Genomic DNA, 16,331 nt, shown 5'->3' with positions numbered 1-16,331 from the left:
TAACTAAAATTTTAATTAATATAAGTTGTTTTTTTCTTCTATTTAAGAGAGGAGTGAATAAGGTATTTATGGATAGTCGAAAAAATTTAAATAATTTCATTAATTAATTATACTTGTAATTATTATAGTAAAAATTAAAAAAATATAATGACAATGACTGAGTTAAAACCCTTCTTTCCTGACGCCGTTAACACTTTGATTTCAAACAGAGAGTAACAATGACTCAGTTGAAAGCATCTCCTGCGTCTGCGTGTTCGTTCCTTGCCATTGCTCCTTCCTTTCATCATGCATCAATAACAACAGGTGCCCCTTTTTTGTAAATTTGTTTCTTTTTTCGAATTCCAACTTCTACATCACTCTATTGTAAAAAAAATGTCGTATCTTAAACTATTGTAAAAATTGAAACCTTGATTAGAGCAATTCTCCCTTCATTCACATTTTAAGCACACTATGTATGCTTAACACTTCCTCCTTTTTATCTCTATTTCAGGGCACCTTCTGCGCCATCAATTCTCCAAGGCAAAGCCTTTGTCACTCAAAGAGGTGAACTTTAAAAGCTTAAACTTTAATCATTACAAAAACATTTTTTTTTTGTTGGTATCTTTGTGTTTTGGTGGGTTTTATGTTGGTCTTATTTTGGTAATTTGGATTTCTATGGTGTATGTAGCTGGGGCTAAAAACAAGCGTTGGTGCCAATAAACTTCAAGGTGAGATTGTTTTGTCTCAACTTCAGCAGTTCACTGGAGGTCATAACACCAATAGACAAATAAGCTTCTTAGAATATGGCTAGTTTGTGTTGAAACACATGATGTCATTTAAGGCACCTTGTGTTCACTTCTTCATATATTCAATTTAAGTTTAGTGTCTGTCATGATATTAAAAATCCCTTGACATGCAGTTATTAAAGCAGCTGCACGCATTGATACAGAGGTAGTTTCTGAAACCACGAAGGGTGGTGGCCTACGTGGAAAATTGAATAAGGTGGTGCTGGCTTATAGTGGTGGCTTAGACACATCAGTCATTGTTCCATGGCTGAGGTACAGATGTTGCCGCCCCCCTTTTTTTCCATTTTTTTATCAGACATCCACCGTAAGTTTGGAATATTGGATTCTGAAATCTGAACGAAAAATCTCTGGGACTTTGGGTCTGTTTGGTAGAGAGGAGAGAAATAGAGTGAATGAAAATAACAAGGATGAGTGAAAATAGGTGAAAATAAAGTTGAAATTAAATGTGTTTTGTTGAAGAGAAATAAAGAAGAGACGAAGAAAGAGATAGAAAAATAAGTGGAAATAAGTGAGAAATAGTACACTAGGTCCCGTCATTTTTAAAATTATTTGCACCTTTTTCTCCTCCTTCAAACACCCAAAATTATTTCCATCCACCATGACAAACAAGGGGGTTAGAGATGATTTTTCTTTTTTTTTTTTTGAATTACTGAATTCTCTTTTGAAAATAATGTTTTAAGTTTTTATTAGAATGTGTAAATAGAGATCAGATACCATTTTTGAGATTGTATAGATAATCTGATGGGTTTTAAACTAAAAAATGTTGTAGTTTTGTAGTAAAGCATGGAAGCAAAAATTGGTGATTCTTATTATACATGTGACTTGGGATATTGAGCTGTGGATATTCCTGTCAATTTTACATGTTATTGTATAACTGTATTCTTATTATAATATTTTATCTGGTGATTTTGGTGTTTCAGAGAGAATTATGGTTGTGAAGTTGTTTGCTTCACTGCTGATGTTGGCCAAGTATGTTTTGAGTTTTAGAATTCATTTTCTGTAATCAATATTGTTGTGTAAATTGTTTATTGGAAAAAGTGTTTTAAGATTTTAAACTTCTGACGAGGGGAATTCCTTTATCCAATCTCTTGTTTAAATGCCTCATGTCATAAGAAAACTAAATCTTGTAGGGCATAAAAGAATTGGATGGTTTAGAAGCAAAAGCCAAAGCCAGTGGGGCTTGTCAATTAGTGGTAAAGGACTTGAAGGAGGAATTTGTTAGAGAGTACATATTTCCTTGCCTGCGTGCTGGTGCAGTGTATGAGAGGAAGTATTTGCTTGGGACATCAATGGCCCGCCCTGTAATTGCAAAGGTACTCATGCTTGAAGTTTAATATATTCATCTTCTTTGGTAAAGCCATTTCTTCTGTTAGCTCTTAGTGCAGTGTTCACCCTTTTTATATAGAAGAATCATAATGACAATGATAGTGGCATGTACTTATCTTTATTCCCCCTTCTATAAACATAGATTGATTGTTATCTATTGACTGATAGGCGATGGTTGATGTTGCCAAAGAAGTTGGAGCTGATGCTGTCTCTCATGGGTGTACAGGGAAAGGAAATGATCAGGCATGCGTTACTATTAGGTTCACAACACTAATCATGTCATTTATTATGCTAACACTTTCTATATAAACTTTTAGGTTCGATTTGAGCTTACTTTCTTTGCTCTGAACCCCAAGCTAAATGTTGTGGCTCCATGGAGGGAGTGGGATATTACAGGTAGAGAAGATGCTATCGAGTATGCTAAAAAGCATAATATACCTGTTCCTGTGACAAAGAAATCCATTTATAGCAGGGATAGGAATCTTTGGCACCTAAGCCATGAGGTATGCTTTGCAGTTATATTCAATGTAGCTCTAGTTATAGTGTTGAAGTAAGCTATGTCTAATGGATTTGGATTTTCTTATGTTACATTACATGACCATTAGGAGGAGTGATAGAGAACAAAGACTATTTCTTACCATGATAGTCATGTAACATGAGAAGATCCAACTTTGGAGGAGTGGTTTACTATGATAGTGTTTGTTGTATGGATAGAATGGAATAAAATGTCCTTTTCTGTTCTTTGTTCTACCCTTTTTAGTGGAATCAAGATGCACCATTTTTCAACCTCATGCCCTATTATGTTCTATTTTGGAAAATGGAAATGCACCAAACATAGCTGAATCTTCCACCCTGTTTTAACATGTTTACCAAGCAATATCTAACATGTATACTAAACACTGCCTATATGTTGATAGCTGAAGTGTGTCATGTTGGCATCTGAAATCAAGACTCTATTCATTTCCTATTTGTTTTAGACTATGAAATAGTCCATGGCTCACCATTCAACTCAACTTATTGTATGTAAGTGCTCCCACAAGCATATTCATTCCAGGGCTATTGCATTCAGTGACTATTTACGAGTGCATTTTCCATGTACCTTTTCTCTTATATAGACCCTCATTTTGTCTTCCAGAATACATGCACCATCACTTTTTAGTCCACAGAAGATTTTAACAATCAACTTTGTCCCTCAATAATTTAGAGTTCCATCATCTAAATTTTCAAGGAATCCAATAATCTTTGAAGTCCCTTAGAACATGTGAATCGTCAAATTGAATACAAAGCATCATTTCTATGCTGTATTGCAAGCACTTGCTACACATTATTTTGATCTAGGTTATGCTTTATGCACTGTAGCTCCAAAAACTATTTTGGAAATGACATGTTGCTATTTTCTGATATATGCAATCTTTGACACTGAAGGGTGATATTTTGGAAGACCCAGCTAATGAGCCTAAAAAGGACATGTACATGATGTCTGTAGACGCTGAGGATGCTCCTGATGAAGCAGAGTAAGCATGTTTCTTGTGATTTCACTTTACATATAGCGTCCACATTTCTGTAATACTTTTGAACATGTTATTCTTTACATTTTTGAAAGAGCGCATTATGCATTGCAGATATGTGGAAATTGAGATAGAGTCTGGCCTTCCTGTTTCAGTCAATGGGAAGAGGCTTTCGCCAGCAACTTTACTTACTGAGCTCAATGAGATTGGTGGAAGGCATGGAATTGGCCGGATCGACATGGTTGAGAATCGGCTTGTAGGTATGAAGAGCCGTGGAGTTTATGAAACTCCAGGTGGAACCATCCTGTTTGCTGCAGCACGCGAGCTGGAGTTTTTGACACTTGATCGAGAAACAATACAAGTCAAAGATTCATTAGCCCTTAAATATGCAGAGTTAGTATATGCTGGCAGATGGTTTGATCCACTTCGGGAGTCAATGGATGCCTTTATGCAGAAGATCACAGAGACAACAACAGGTTCTGTGACTTTGAAATTGTACAAAGGTTCTGTTACTGTAACCAGTCGAAAGAGTCCCTTTAGCCTGTATAGGCAAGACATTTCATCATTTGAGAGTGGGCAGATATATGATCAAGCTGATGCTGCTGGGTTCATCCGGCTTTATGGTCTTCCAATGAGGGTCCGAGCAATGCTTGAGCAGGGCATCTAAGTGTTAATTTCATTTCAAAATGTCCTTGATTTCATTGTCATTTGCTTGTTTAGAAAAAAGTTGGATTGAAGCTGGAGTGTACTGTGGATTGTTAGTAGATCCCTGGAATCCTAATAAAATGAATAATATTTAATATTCATCTTGAATTCATATCAGATATTAAAAGAATCTTTCTTTTTCCTGAATATTATTGTTATTAGTAGCAACAGTAGTAGGATAGAAGTACAAACATATGATCGGATGCCTCTTGCTGTTTGGCATAACAAATTGTACAAAGTAATAGCAAAATGGTTTCTACTTAAATGTTCTTGAAAATGGAGACCGATGGGAAACTGAAATTGCAGAGAACATGAGATCTGAACGCCTTTATCGCTGATAATTTCCTTATGCCCCTTGGCCGTTGCCCCTTTTTGGTCTCATTGAGCAATGATGAATAAAATGATCAGGAACGGCTTAAAAAAACAATATAGTGACAATGTTTTTCCCTTGAAATCTTGAACAAATGTGAAAATACTTAAAAACTTAAACTAATGGATGCCCACCTTACAACGCACTTAAGATGGAATACTGACGCAGTGAAGCTTACAGATTAAACCTGCCTGATCGTCCCTTTACTTCGTTAAAGACATTGGGAATTTGATGATTACCGATGTCTTTCATTGAAACTGATCGTAGTTAAGCATATTTTTGGTCATCATCAAAACTGTTTGTCTGAACTATAACCTTTAAGTAGTCTTCATATTATGTCTTTTCAGTTTTACGGATACTGATTACCAAAATAACCAGAAATGTTTTTTAAGAAAAAGTAGTCATATGATGTACAAAATGTTCATGCCTCTCTTTATCTCTAAAGGCAGGATGTCCTAACCATCCGATGACTATTTCATCTTCATTATCCATTGAACCTGCTTTACATAACCTCCCTTTTACTGGATTATTTCTGATGTAATCATAAAAAAAGCTAATTTTTGGGGAATTTTGGACATGTTTCAATTAATTTCATAAAACTCCATGCCTGTAGTAACTCTATTTCTTTACCACAGTCAAAAGTTGCCTTTAGTGGACTCTGCATTTACTATTCTCTTTGATCGCAAAATTCTGTCTTGATAAATTCTCTGGGCTTAATTTTCCAGCCCTGATTTTATATCATTTGAATATCAATAGTAGGACCTATTTTTGTTTTCTCTGCATTTATAATGACTTTGTCACATAAAAAATGAGTATAAGGTATAAATGATGTCTAGTTAACATTTTTATACCCTTGAATTATTCTCCATACGAAAAATTGATAAGTAATAAAATTAAAGTTTAATCTCTATATGTTGATAGTTTAAAATAATTTTATATTATATCTTAAATTATCATTTGAATTATTTTAAGATAATTTTTTAAAAGTAAAAAAATTTATCGGATAATATATTGTGATTTGATTTGATAGTGATTGAATGATTATATAAATTTTTTATATATTGGAAGTGTATTAGTAATTTTTTTTGGGTATTTGTGATAAATTTTGTGTTTATTAACTTCCTCGAGCTTGCAGAATCACACTTTAGCTGCGAGAAACCAAGTTTTCTGTGACTTTTTTTAGGAGAAAAAATATATAATAGATACTGTTTGTAGCCACAAGAAACTTCTACTTTGACCAAATCCACGACAAGAGTGGTAGACATGTTCCCTCTTAACAGGTTTTGTCAATGCTAAGCAAAGGAAAGTGAAATTATATATTGCTAGTTAAAGGGAGGGGAAAAAAAAAAGAAGAAAAAAGCAAAAGTGAAAATGATTGATTTTGCATGACTGTATAAAGTAGCGGCAACGAGTATCATTCCTGATTCCACAATGTCTTTTACTTCAAAAATTACAGTTACAAAGTAAAGCAACTGTATATACTAATATGTAGGACAAACTAAGATAACACCTTCCAAGAAAATATAAAAAGAAAACCACACCCCCTCTGGGCTAAATACATGTAAAATATTCTGAAACCTATAATATAACACTTTCTTTTTAAATTTGATTATGTGTTAGGATAAATTAAATTTCTGATTACTCTTCATTGATATATTCTGAAACCTCTTTATTAAGAGTAATTTTCAGCATATCAAAGTTTTCATATTGATATACTACAAATTTGCAAACTATCTATACGCCTTAACCAACGACCTCGTCTACAAGCAACAAAGGCAACAACAAATGCATGCATTAAAAGAAACACCGCAACTCAAAAACCAATACCATACCCACTAAATTTATGTTTCTGTCTTAATCTTCCCATACTTATTCTCTTCTACTTTCTCTTTGCTCCTTTACTCTCTTTGGGGCCCCTCCAGAAGACAATAGAGTGCACTGCTTTATCTGAGAAAGCAAGAGTGCAAGAGAAGAAAAAGGGTTTGATGTGTGAGTGATGAGAGGGTGAGTTGGGAAGATGGAGGGTGCAGAGGAGGAGCTAGAAAGAAGAAGCAAGTTTCTCAAAAGCTTGATACAGAAGAAGAAAACCATAGAGCAACAAGAGCAGCATGATCACCTACAACACAACAACGTTCGTGTCAGAGCTTGTGACATGCCTCTCCCTCTTCAGAGCCGTGCCTTTCGTTGTGCACGTGATCTCCTGGATTCTATGCCACCAAAGAAGCTTGATAGTAAACGCCTGGCCCTCACACTTAAGAAGGTTACCTTTTTTGTTTCGATTGTTTGTGTGCCTAAGTATCTTGACTTCTTTACAAGATCTGTTTCTGGGTTCTGATCTTTGCCGCATACATAGTATGAAATCTTGATGGCTAATTAGGAAGGTTTCGAAATTATGAAAATTGGTCTGATGTGACAAACAGTTATCTTAGCTCACTTATGGCTATTCTTCTTCCTCTATCTACTGTTTTATGTTGGTTTTTTTATCTTGATCACTAAGTCCTTTTTTGTTTGAAATTTTAAAAATCTAGTTGGCATAATCAATGGTTTATGGAATGTGTCTAATTGATTTGGGGTGTTGATATTACTGTCAGATGCATTTGATCTGTTTTTGTTTTTTGTTTTTCTTTTTTTATCTTATTTGTGTCAATTGATTTGGTAAAGAATGGTTTGATCTTGCGTGCTACATGAGCTCTGTAGCTATCCTACAGTATACAAACGTAGCTTGGATTACAAGAGATTGAAAATGGCACGTTTTGTTGGTTTTTCTTTGAGTGTACAGATGCGCAAGAGATGATATTGAGCAGAATCAGCAGTTGCCTTTTTGAGGCTTCACCAATTTTATTGGAGAAGACTTGAAGTTTCAATAAATGGAAAGTATGAGTATCCTGAAGTGTGTATGGTACCTCTGCGGTCCAATTATGATTAAATTATATTTTTTATGTGAACTGTGAAGAATTTCAAGTATGTAACTTTGAGTATGAAAAAAGCCTGATAAGCATGGCTATAGATTTGTTGGTTATGATTTAATGAATTTAGGTGGCTTGCTACATAGGTTATTTGTGATGTCAAAAACGATAGATGGTCCCTCATTTCATTGATGGGGGCTCGGGGATAGTAAACGATCATTAAACACACTCTATTACATACCCTTTTGAACACATTATTTATTATTGATTAAAAATTATAAAAAAAATTGTGAGTCTCCTTGTTTAATGAATTTCACTCATGATTAGTATAATAGAGAATGTGTTAGAAGCAACATGTTAGAAAGTGTGTTGCTAATACTACTAGGATGTGACAATCCGAGTAAGAAGTAACACAGTGGATGTGAGAGAGCGTGGGAGATTAGATGAATCTATATAACACCAACATTGGCTATTTACTTACAGACACTGCTCATTTCTAAATTGAAAGTCACTTTGTTGTTCATTTACCTGTTTCTGACTTTATTTGACCCCTGCTTGAGTGGTTCATAACAAAAACATTCTGGTTTTACAGGAATTTGATTCTTCTTATGGTCCAGCTTGGCACTGCATTGTGGGTACTAGTTTTGGCTCCTATGTTACTCATTCCCTTGGTGGTTTCGTGTATTTTTCCATTGACAAGGTTTATGTCCTTCTCTTCAAGACAGCTGTTGAACCATTAGACCATTCATAGCTTCCACAATTGAGTTATATGCACATCTCCTTGAGAACTTAAAATAATTTAATATTTCAAACCAACTGATGTGTGAAATTACAAATTGTAAGATTTAAAGACATTTGTACTCTGAAGTATTTGATGCACTTCAGTTTCGAGTGGGAGAGTATTTGAGTGTGTAATTTGTTATGACAAGCAAAAGATACTCTTTCTTCAGCTCAGAAATAGATAATTTTAGAGTTTTCACTCTCAAATTGACACTTGACTCATTGGTACCGTACGCAAATCCATTATCTATCTGAAACCTGTTTCAATGTAATAGATTTCTATTATTTCCAAGTGTAGGAATTTTTCTCAGGAAAAATATGTTTGAACATTCAACATGCTAATCAACACCTACTAGTGAGAGACCAAAAAGGAGAAAAAAAATTATAGAGATAATAGGTGACATAAGGTGATAAGAAGTGAGATATAGAGAAAAAAATAAAATATGTTAGTGAGACAGCTTCTTACTGCTAACGATGCATATCTTCGCGAGATTGTTTGTTGTTTCGTACACCTCTAAACTCACGCTTCAAGTCTTTAAAGCTTATCAAACGCAAAATCAAGCACGCATTAAGATATCATCAGTAGACTGTAATATATATATATATATATATATATATATATATATATATATATATATATATATATTAAAACTATAAATTTGTTTACCTTAATGTTTTTAAAGTTTAATTTTAATACATTATTATTATAAAAAAATGTACTAAACCAATTAAAAAGCATCTAGATAAAAAAATTTAACTATGATAAAAGTTAATGATTTTCAATGACATGATATTTTATTTCATAATTGATTGATAGTTTAAAAAGAAAATTAGGAGTGGAAATGTATTTTAATTATATTTACATTTTTATCAATAATTAAATCTCCATACCAATAAATAATTAATACAAGTAGTATTAGACTTAGTTTTTTTAAACAAAGTCTTAGATTCATGACAAAATCAATAAATACTCCATCCTTCCAAAAAAAAATATTTCTTTTTCTAAAAGAAATAACCTAGAGTCCAACTCCAAGGCAAACGACTGTACAAGAGGGGTATGAGTGGGATTAAAGGGAAAAGTGAACATTTCTCATGCGTTGCTGGCATACCTTCAACCACATATAGCTAACGTATGACATTGTGTGTTCCTCCCTCGCCAACTCATATAATCGCCTGACATATCCACGTAAGTATCAAGTCTTGATTTCATATGGAAGAGTCCTCCAAGGCGGTTGAGGTTGAGCAGGAAGCAAGTGAAGCAAAGGCTCCTCACGAGGCTTTGTTTCTTGTCTTGTCATATCTTCCTGTGTACGAGGTTGTGGTCATGTCTCAAGTCTGCACATCACTAAGGGATGCAGTGAACAATGACATATTACTATGGTTGAATGTTATTGTTCAAAGGCCCCTCAGTTGGCGACTCAACGATGAGATTCTAATCAAAATCACCTCAAAGGCCAATGGTAGGCTCAAAACTCTCGCTCTCATCAACTGCATGCACGTTACCGACCACGGCCTCCAAAGGGTCGTTCAACAAAATCCTCTCATTAACAAGGTAAAACCAATCCCATACATATTTTAGATTTTTCTCTTTTGCTCTTCTGATTCAACACTTTTCTTTAACTAAGCAAAATTAGTAGCCCTGGTTTCCTCCTTTACCTGAACACAATTATGAGGTTAGTTATAGTTGTTTTATCAATGAGGACAGTGTTGAGGGATGTGGAATTCAATGGATAACAAGTGTGTGTGGCTATCCTTGCTTGTTTGTTCAAACTGTTTGGTGGGGATTTTTTTGTAAAATTGTTGAAAAATGGATAGCTACTTGACAAAAGGGTGGCGTGTACATCTTGAAAACCATGTCCAGATCTTCCAAATAACAAGAAACTGAATACTTACACGAGGAAAAACTAGGCTTTGATAAAATACAATAGTAGGCACCTTGGATCGTGTTGCCAACATAGTACGATTGAAGTGTTGTCTCATTTCTGGTTTCGTTTGGAGTGTAGTTGCATATACCAGCATGCACTGGCATAACCCCTGAAGGAGTTCTAGGAGCCGTGAAAACACTATGCCAAAGAAGCAATTGCTTAAAGACCTTAAGTATAAACGGCATCTACAACATACAGAAGGAGCATCTTGACATGCTTATCATGAACCTTGGAAAGAATCAACCACTAGAGGAGCAGCAAAAGCAGCAGCAGCCTGTCTACTATCATGAACGATGTAGCTTTTCAGTATTCAAGCAGGAAGAAAGCTGGCGGCTTATTGATTTGGAGATATGTCCCAGGTGCTTTGAGGTGAGGATGGTTTATGATTGCCCCAAAGAGCACTGCACGAGAAGGGAATGGCCCCTAGCTCCATGTAGGGGTTGCAATTTTTGTATTCCAAGGTGCGAAAACTGTGGTGGATGCATTGAATCCGGAGAAGTGGAAGAGGGAGCTTGTGAAGATATCTTCTGCCTTGAATGTTGGTTACAGCTTCCCAAGTGCAGTTTCTGCAACAAACCATATTGTAAGCAACACACAAACTGGTGGTGCACTTCTTCAGACTCTTCATTGATCTGTAAAGTTTGTGATGAAAATTCTCACGGATATACGTATACTGATGTTCTATAATGACGTGCAACTTGGGATAAGTTTCAACTATCATGCATCAAGCCATCAAGTAAGTTTATAGATGATGAATGATTATATTATTTGCATTCATGAATGTACTTAAAGTTTGATTGTTCTGGATTATAAAATGAAGGTTTTTCTCTAAATTCATCAGCTGTGTAACCATATAAAGGCCATCATGCCAAAGTATTCCAAAATGATGCCAGAGACAATAATTCCAATTCAAAGAATATAAATTGTGGTTTATAAGGGGGGAAAACTATGTTTACAGCAATGATGTCAAATAATTACTCTGGTCTGTTTGTACAAAATTCAATGGACAACTCATGATACAATTGCCGTTATACATTTTGATCAATTGGACAACTCAAATAATTTCTAGGAGGAACACTAAATAAGATATGCTGTGACGCAATCTTCCAGAAGACGGAAGAGAATGCCACCATTAATTATATTCCAAAGATGAACAGAAGATAAGCCTAGTTTTACACAACTGCACACAAAAGTAGAACTAGAATCAACGAGCTTGTGAAAAATCCACCATTGTAGTGGTATTGTGACAAGCAGCCCGAACTTGTGGAATTAGATGGGGCCAGTGATGTGCCATTTGTTCTGGTTCCCTTTCTACCATGACTGTATTTCACCATAAATATGCAACCAAAGAAGAAAAAAATGTCAAGTCATTTCAAAAACTTTGAAAACTGAAAGAGATGAGGATTGGAAAAATACATTAATAAGACATCTTAGAACAAGACTAGCATATGATTCGGAAAGGAATGACAACAAGCAAACTAACATAGACTCCAGAAATCATACCTTCCAGGAAATATACAAGAACCATGACCTGTAAAAATTATAATACAATAAATATCAGTTATATTAAAATGCTAAGTAATTTTAAATAGAAAATTCATTATGCAAGACCTATTTTAATGTATAACAAATCTGAGCCAATAGAAAATGGACAAGAAAGAAAAAAGCTGCAAAATTTGAAGAGATTTTTTCATACTGACTAATTAATTATGTCAAAAGGATGCTAAGGAAATGAAATTCAAAAAGTGTTCATGTAACATTTCAAAATACATTAATATAATCATCCATAATTTTAACAAATATACTTCTGAAACAAACTGATAAGCAAGATTTGAATACCACTATTCTCATACTTAACGTCACAGGATCATTTTCCCTAATTACTTCAATTTTAAAATTGCAGTCCCCTGTTTTTAGTCGCAACAGTTTTGGTCTCATTAATCTTAAATTCTTTCAATTGTGGTCCTATCTTAACATAAATTTGGAGATGCAAAGTGCTGAAGTGGCACATAGATTGTGTTGAATGGCTAAGGTGCCACATAAGCTAATTATGTGCCATGTGAGCTCTCTTTGTCACCAAATAAAATGTCTGTGGTAAGATTGAACCACATCTGAAAGGAGTTTAAAATTGAATAGACCAAACTCTTGAATTGAAGATACAGAGGGACTAAAGGTGTAGTAAGCCTGAAACAAGTTTCATCATAATTCATCTTACTTGCAATTCTATCAAACCTATTGTGTTAAGGTGCAAGCCTGAAACATGCATGTTTTCTTATTGCCTATAGCTATGGTGTTCTAGTGGCTTTACAAATAAATGTACACAGATATTTGTATCCAACTCATATTTATGTGGGAGTATGTATTGCCATACTTGGGTCTGTGGTAGTGACAGTGGCAACTCCTTTGAAATCGCAACTCCCAGGTGATTTATCCATCTTCTGATAATATGCATTGAAAGCATATGTAGAATGTGCAACTACATTATCAGGTTCATAACATGGTTGACCTTGCAGCAAAGGGGAGCAATCCACCTTCCCTGGTCCACAAGCCCAATCAAGTGCTGCCTGTAACATCTTAGGGTCAGCATTACTCTTTGTGACACAAAAGGTTTGGTTTGTTGTATCATTTGCAAATAAAATACCAGCACCAGTCAAGTGTAAGGTATACACTGGTTCTCCATTAGCATAAAATAGCCCCCAGTTCTTTTCTGAGACTGGACCTGATCTTAAGTCTTCATTATAAAGCTCATAAATAAATGTACTAACTGCAATTCCAGGATGTTTAGGAGTCCCCGTATTGTTAAGGACATGTCTGATCAAGTTACTGTTGTAAGTGTTAGCATTATCAACAGTTGCATCAGGTTCAGATGAGTCACCTTTGGAGGGCCATCCTGACTCAGTCACCATAATAGGAATATTGGTAAAGTTCAAATCTGACATTGCAAAATAAGCAGCATCCACAACTGCATCAAAAACATTAGTATAATGCAGCAGAGTGTTGGAATCAACAGCTTCCTTATTTGGAGGTAGGGGGCGGAATAAAGCATAATCCAGTGGGATTACACCATTGGACTGCTGGTAATCATAATATGGATACACATTGAGCATAAGACATGAACCTGTTGATTGCAAAAATTTAAACATGGGAACCATGACTGGATTCCATGTACGGTTGAAAAATGCTTGGGAAGGTGGGAAAGAGTCAAGGATGATAGAAGAAGAGTGCGGGCTAGAGACTTTAATTTGCCGGTCTAGATTAGCAGCAACAAGAGCAGAGTGAATGAAATTTATGGCAGAGACTAGAATAGGGGCTGCATTTGGGAGGGTAGTTAGGACCTCAGATCCAACACATATGGCAGTGATGTTGGTAGCAGGGACATGAGCTATGACATTTCGAGTAACCCAGTTTGCTGCAGTGGCATTGGACTGACCAATGCCAAGTAGCTGGTCATTGGGAACAGAAACAGTTACACGAATTCCTGTGTTGGCAAGTGCAAGAAGTAAGGCTTGGTCAGCATCATAGAGTCTGACATGTTGGATACTTTGAGCCTTCAGAAGAGCAACAATCTCTGTTGGACCGGGCATGTCAGATATATCTGAACCAATGTTGACACCAATAAAAGCATCTGTTGAAAAAAAAGGAGCCTATGAATGAAGGACTTTCATTTTAACACGGGAGACTTAGTGGTATTGAGTTATTTACAAGAAAAATGAGGTATAAATCCTCAACCTTGTTGTAAGGCAAATCAAGAAGATCAAATAAATGTACTGTATTTTCAGAAAAAAGAGGACATTCACAATCTAAAACAAATCTTCAGAAACAAAAAAAAGAGCACTATTGGAACATTAACCAGAGATGCAGAAGTAAAAATTATGTTTTAGCATTCTTTACCACCACATGCATACCCTTTCCTAGGTCCTAGATTTCTCTAGAAAAAACTCAGAACACATTGAGGATGTTTCATATCATAATCAATGACAACACCAGATGGTTGGTAGGGTTACCATGTGTCCCACAAATTAAATATGAAACATGACATCCAAAGAAATGTATGTACTTCTTGAGAGACATATGGTTCAAGAAAAGGAGAATGAATAATGATTCACTTAACTGACAACCTGGCTCTATAAATTTATTGTTTATAATCTATACACCACCTGTCTGTGTTGTAAAAAGACATAGCCTGCTATAGTAATTAGCAGCAGTGCTACATCACCCACATCACTTTCTAACTACTATGATTAGTATATTCCAGAGGTAAAAATATAAGTAGTGCGTTAGTTACACCCAGAAAACCAAATAAAGACAGGTTTTTGTATTTGTCTTCAAATGTCAAAATCACCCCACCGCCCACTGTCCCTGAGGCTTTTTCAGGTGATATAAGTGAAGATTCTTAGTTATTCTTCTGAGTTGCCATAATTGCCTATTCTAGAATGCAGATTTTCAAGCTAAATCTGATAATGCATTTATTTATAAACGGTAGATCGCAGGCTGGCTAATTTAATATTGTGGACCTCATTGTTTAACTCTCAGGACAGTTTCATTCATAGCTATGAACGAATTAGTGATATTCATCCATGGCTTTCTCAAATAAGGGTATGTTAGTCCATGAATTTTTCAACAAAAAAATGCAGTTAAGTGCAAAAATGCAAAGCAACTGTGTGATGAGCTGGGACGCAACAACATTATTCCCACCAAAGACGGGAAAGGACAGATCGTAGACTCAGTACAAAGTAAAAGAATTTCTCACAGAAAACCCTTTACTCAGAATAAGATTTTTTTGAAAAAATGAAATAGGCACTTACCAGTTACTTACCCCCAACCCCTCCTCTTCAAATTTCAAAATAGTAAGGCAAATGAAATCGAATTAAGAAAACAAGCACATAAAAAAGAAAGTAGATTAAGCCATGAGAGAGACCAATGTCAGTTTCAATGTGAAGCTATCCAAAAGCGAGGCTTAAATCTAGTGCAAGACAGATATAAGTGATTATGGCAGGATGAATGAGGAATAAAAACAAAACCAAAGGCCAAAAAGAAGAGAATGAAACCCATAAGGCATTGGGGGGGGGGGGGGGGGGTACATGCACAACATAGGTAAAAATTAATCAGAATTCACAAACAAGTCAGTGGAAGCAAAAAAAGGAAGATATAGATGGATGCAGAAACTTACCCCCGGATGCAGAAATAGAAAGTGGCAACATGAAGAAAAGCAGCAGCACAGCCATGAAAGTAATGAATGTGTCCAGCAGTAACGTAAAAGGAGCACTGCAAACACTGTAAATTTCAAAGAAAATCTACAACAGAAAACTGCAAGGAAGGGAAATTAAATGAAAGAAGGTAGAAAAATCGGAAATTTCCGAGTGAGTGCGAGGGAAAAGCAAATGAAATGAAAGTTTGCTCCTTTTGAGAGAGTGGAAGTGTGTGAGGTGGAGGAGAGAGAAACAACAGAGGAAGAGAGAGAGAGAGAGGCATTCTTAATGTCTTTTGTTGCTGTGGCGGTGAGGGACAATGCGCCACCTCATCATGGGCGTCTTTGTGCCCAATCCAACGGCTAAACATGCACGTGCGCCAAACTAAAAAATTTATTTAAATCTTTATCTTTCAAACTGAGCTTAAAAAAAAAAAAGTTTTTTTCTTTATTTCTCTCATTTTCTCTCTCAATAGTCAAACAAAACAGTTGAACAGACAATAGGATGAAAATGGATGAAAGTGCCTAAGGAATAAAAATAGATGAAAGAGAGACAAAGAGAGGATGAAAAGTGAAACTATTTGGTATAAATGAAAGAAAGTTGAAAAAAATTTATAAAAAAAACTTAAATTAAAGTGATTAGGTAAGTAATAAAAGAAAAAATAAATAAATTTAAACAATTGTAAAATGTCAATTTTATCTCAACTTTGAAAAAAAATTACACAATGAAAAACTTTTTTTCTAAATAAATTAATAGACATAACGCATATAATTGATTATGTCCTATCGTATGCTCAAATTGAGTTTCTTCTAAAAATTATATGGTCATAATCAATTA

General features: G+C 35.2%; 4 protein-coding genes and 1 long non-coding RNA gene across 6 annotated transcripts; 3 read left to right on the top strand and 2 right to left on the bottom strand.

Moving 5' to 3' along the window:
* The first annotated feature begins 186 nt into the window (after positions 1 to 186).
* Positions 187 to 4,454, top strand: LOC114413635 (argininosuccinate synthase, chloroplastic-like). Of its 2 annotated transcripts, none has more exons than XM_028378135.1 (10): positions 187 to 303; positions 491 to 543; positions 668 to 746; positions 899 to 1,037; positions 1,706 to 1,754; positions 1,916 to 2,098; positions 2,280 to 2,354; positions 2,429 to 2,614; positions 3,537 to 3,625; positions 3,734 to 4,454. In XM_028378135.1, the coding sequence occupies exons 1-10, from the start codon at positions 219 to 221 to the stop codon at positions 4,284 to 4,286; spliced, it is 1,491 nt and encodes a 496-aa protein (XP_028233936.1). In that variant the 5' UTR covers positions 187 to 218; the 3' UTR covers positions 4,287 to 4,454. The 2 variants fall into 2 exon arrangements, with proteins under 2 accessions (XP_028233936.1, XP_028233937.1); XM_028378136.1 differs by having other exon boundaries at positions 668 to 707; positions 3,734 to 4,337.
* A 2,054-nt stretch (positions 4,455 to 6,508) lies between these two features.
* LOC114413633 (dynein light chain LC6, flagellar outer arm-like) lies at positions 6,509 to 8,591 on the top strand. Its single transcript, XM_028378134.1, has 2 exons — positions 6,509 to 6,954; positions 8,193 to 8,591. Exons 1-2 carry the CDS (start codon positions 6,712 to 6,714, stop codon positions 8,349 to 8,351), a joined length of 402 nt encoding a protein of 133 aa, XP_028233935.1. The 5' UTR covers positions 6,509 to 6,711; the 3' UTR covers positions 8,352 to 8,591.
* Positions 8,592 to 9,423: 832 nt separating this feature from the next.
* LOC114413631 (F-box protein SKIP28-like) lies at positions 9,424 to 11,138 on the top strand. The gene is made up of 2 exons (XM_028378133.1): positions 9,424 to 9,932; positions 10,384 to 11,138. The coding sequence occupies exons 1-2, from the start codon at positions 9,591 to 9,593 to the stop codon at positions 10,990 to 10,992; spliced, it is 951 nt and encodes a 316-aa protein (XP_028233934.1). The 5' UTR covers positions 9,424 to 9,590; the 3' UTR covers positions 10,993 to 11,138.
* On the bottom strand, positions 9,439 to 10,422 carry LOC114413632. Its single transcript, XR_003666951.1, has 2 exons — positions 10,316 to 10,422; positions 9,439 to 10,036 (listed from the first exon to the last, which is right to left on the bottom strand). It is a non-coding gene; the product is annotated as an uncharacterized LOC114413632 (long non-coding RNA).
* Positions 11,139 to 11,234: 96 nt separating the features above from the next.
* Positions 11,235 to 15,764, bottom strand: LOC114413630 (glucan endo-1,3-beta-glucosidase 3-like). The gene is made up of 4 exons (XM_028378132.1): positions 15,476 to 15,764; positions 12,677 to 13,930; positions 11,809 to 11,836; positions 11,235 to 11,625 (listed from the first exon to the last, which is right to left on the bottom strand). Exons 1-4 carry the CDS (start codon positions 15,528 to 15,530, stop codon positions 11,478 to 11,480), a joined length of 1,485 nt encoding a protein of 494 aa, XP_028233933.1. The 5' UTR covers positions 15,531 to 15,764; the 3' UTR covers positions 11,235 to 11,477.
* Between the last annotated feature and the right edge of the window lie 567 nt (positions 15,765 to 16,331).

Source organism: Glycine soja, chromosome 5 (genome assembly GCF_004193775.1).
Source record: "Glycine soja cultivar W05 chromosome 5, ASM419377v2, whole genome shotgun sequence".
Taxonomy (NCBI): domain Eukaryota; kingdom Viridiplantae; phylum Streptophyta; class Magnoliopsida; order Fabales; family Fabaceae; genus Glycine; species Glycine soja.
The sequence above is the reverse complement of the archived record's forward strand: the minus strand, read 5'-3'. Positions and strand labels throughout refer to the sequence as shown.

Excerpts from the sequence above, each read along its gene's own strand:
- LOC114413635 (XM_028378135.1), top strand. The coding sequence starts at position 219 with ATGACTCAGTTGAAAGCATCTCCTGCGTCTGCGTGTTCGTTCCTTGCC. Across the intron at positions 747-898 it reads ACTTCAGCAGTTCACTGGAG|TTATTAAAGCAGCTGCACGC; the intron begins GTCATAACACCA and ends CTTGACATGCAG. Across the intron at positions 1,038-1,705 it reads GTCATTGTTCCATGGCTGAG|AGAGAATTATGGTTGTGAAG; the intron begins GTACAGATGTTG and ends TTGGTGTTTCAG.
- LOC114413633 (XM_028378134.1), top strand. The coding sequence starts at position 6,712 with ATGGAGGGTGCAGAGGAGGAGCTAGAAAGAAGAAGCAAGTTTCTCAAA. Across the intron at positions 6,955-8,192 it reads TGGCCCTCACACTTAAGAAG|GAATTTGATTCTTCTTATGG; the intron begins GTTACCTTTTTT and ends CTGGTTTTACAG.
- LOC114413631 (XM_028378133.1), top strand. The coding sequence starts at position 9,591 with ATGGAAGAGTCCTCCAAGGCGGTTGAGGTTGAGCAGGAAGCAAGTGAA. Across the intron at positions 9,933-10,383 it reads AAAATCCTCTCATTAACAAG|TTGCATATACCAGCATGCAC; the intron begins GTAAAACCAATC and ends TTTGGAGTGTAG.
- LOC114413630 (XM_028378132.1), bottom strand. The coding sequence starts at position 15,530 with ATGGCTGTGCTGCTGCTTTTCTTCATGTTGCCACTTTCTATTTCTGCA. Across the intron at positions 11,837-12,676 it reads TGTCACTACCACAGACCCAA|GTCATGGTTCTTGTATATTT; the intron begins GTATGGCAATAC and ends TAATTTTTACAG. Across the intron at positions 11,626-11,808 it reads TCTTGTATATTTCCTGGAAG|TCATGGTAGAAAGGGAACCA; the intron begins GTATGATTTCTG and ends GGTGAAATACAG.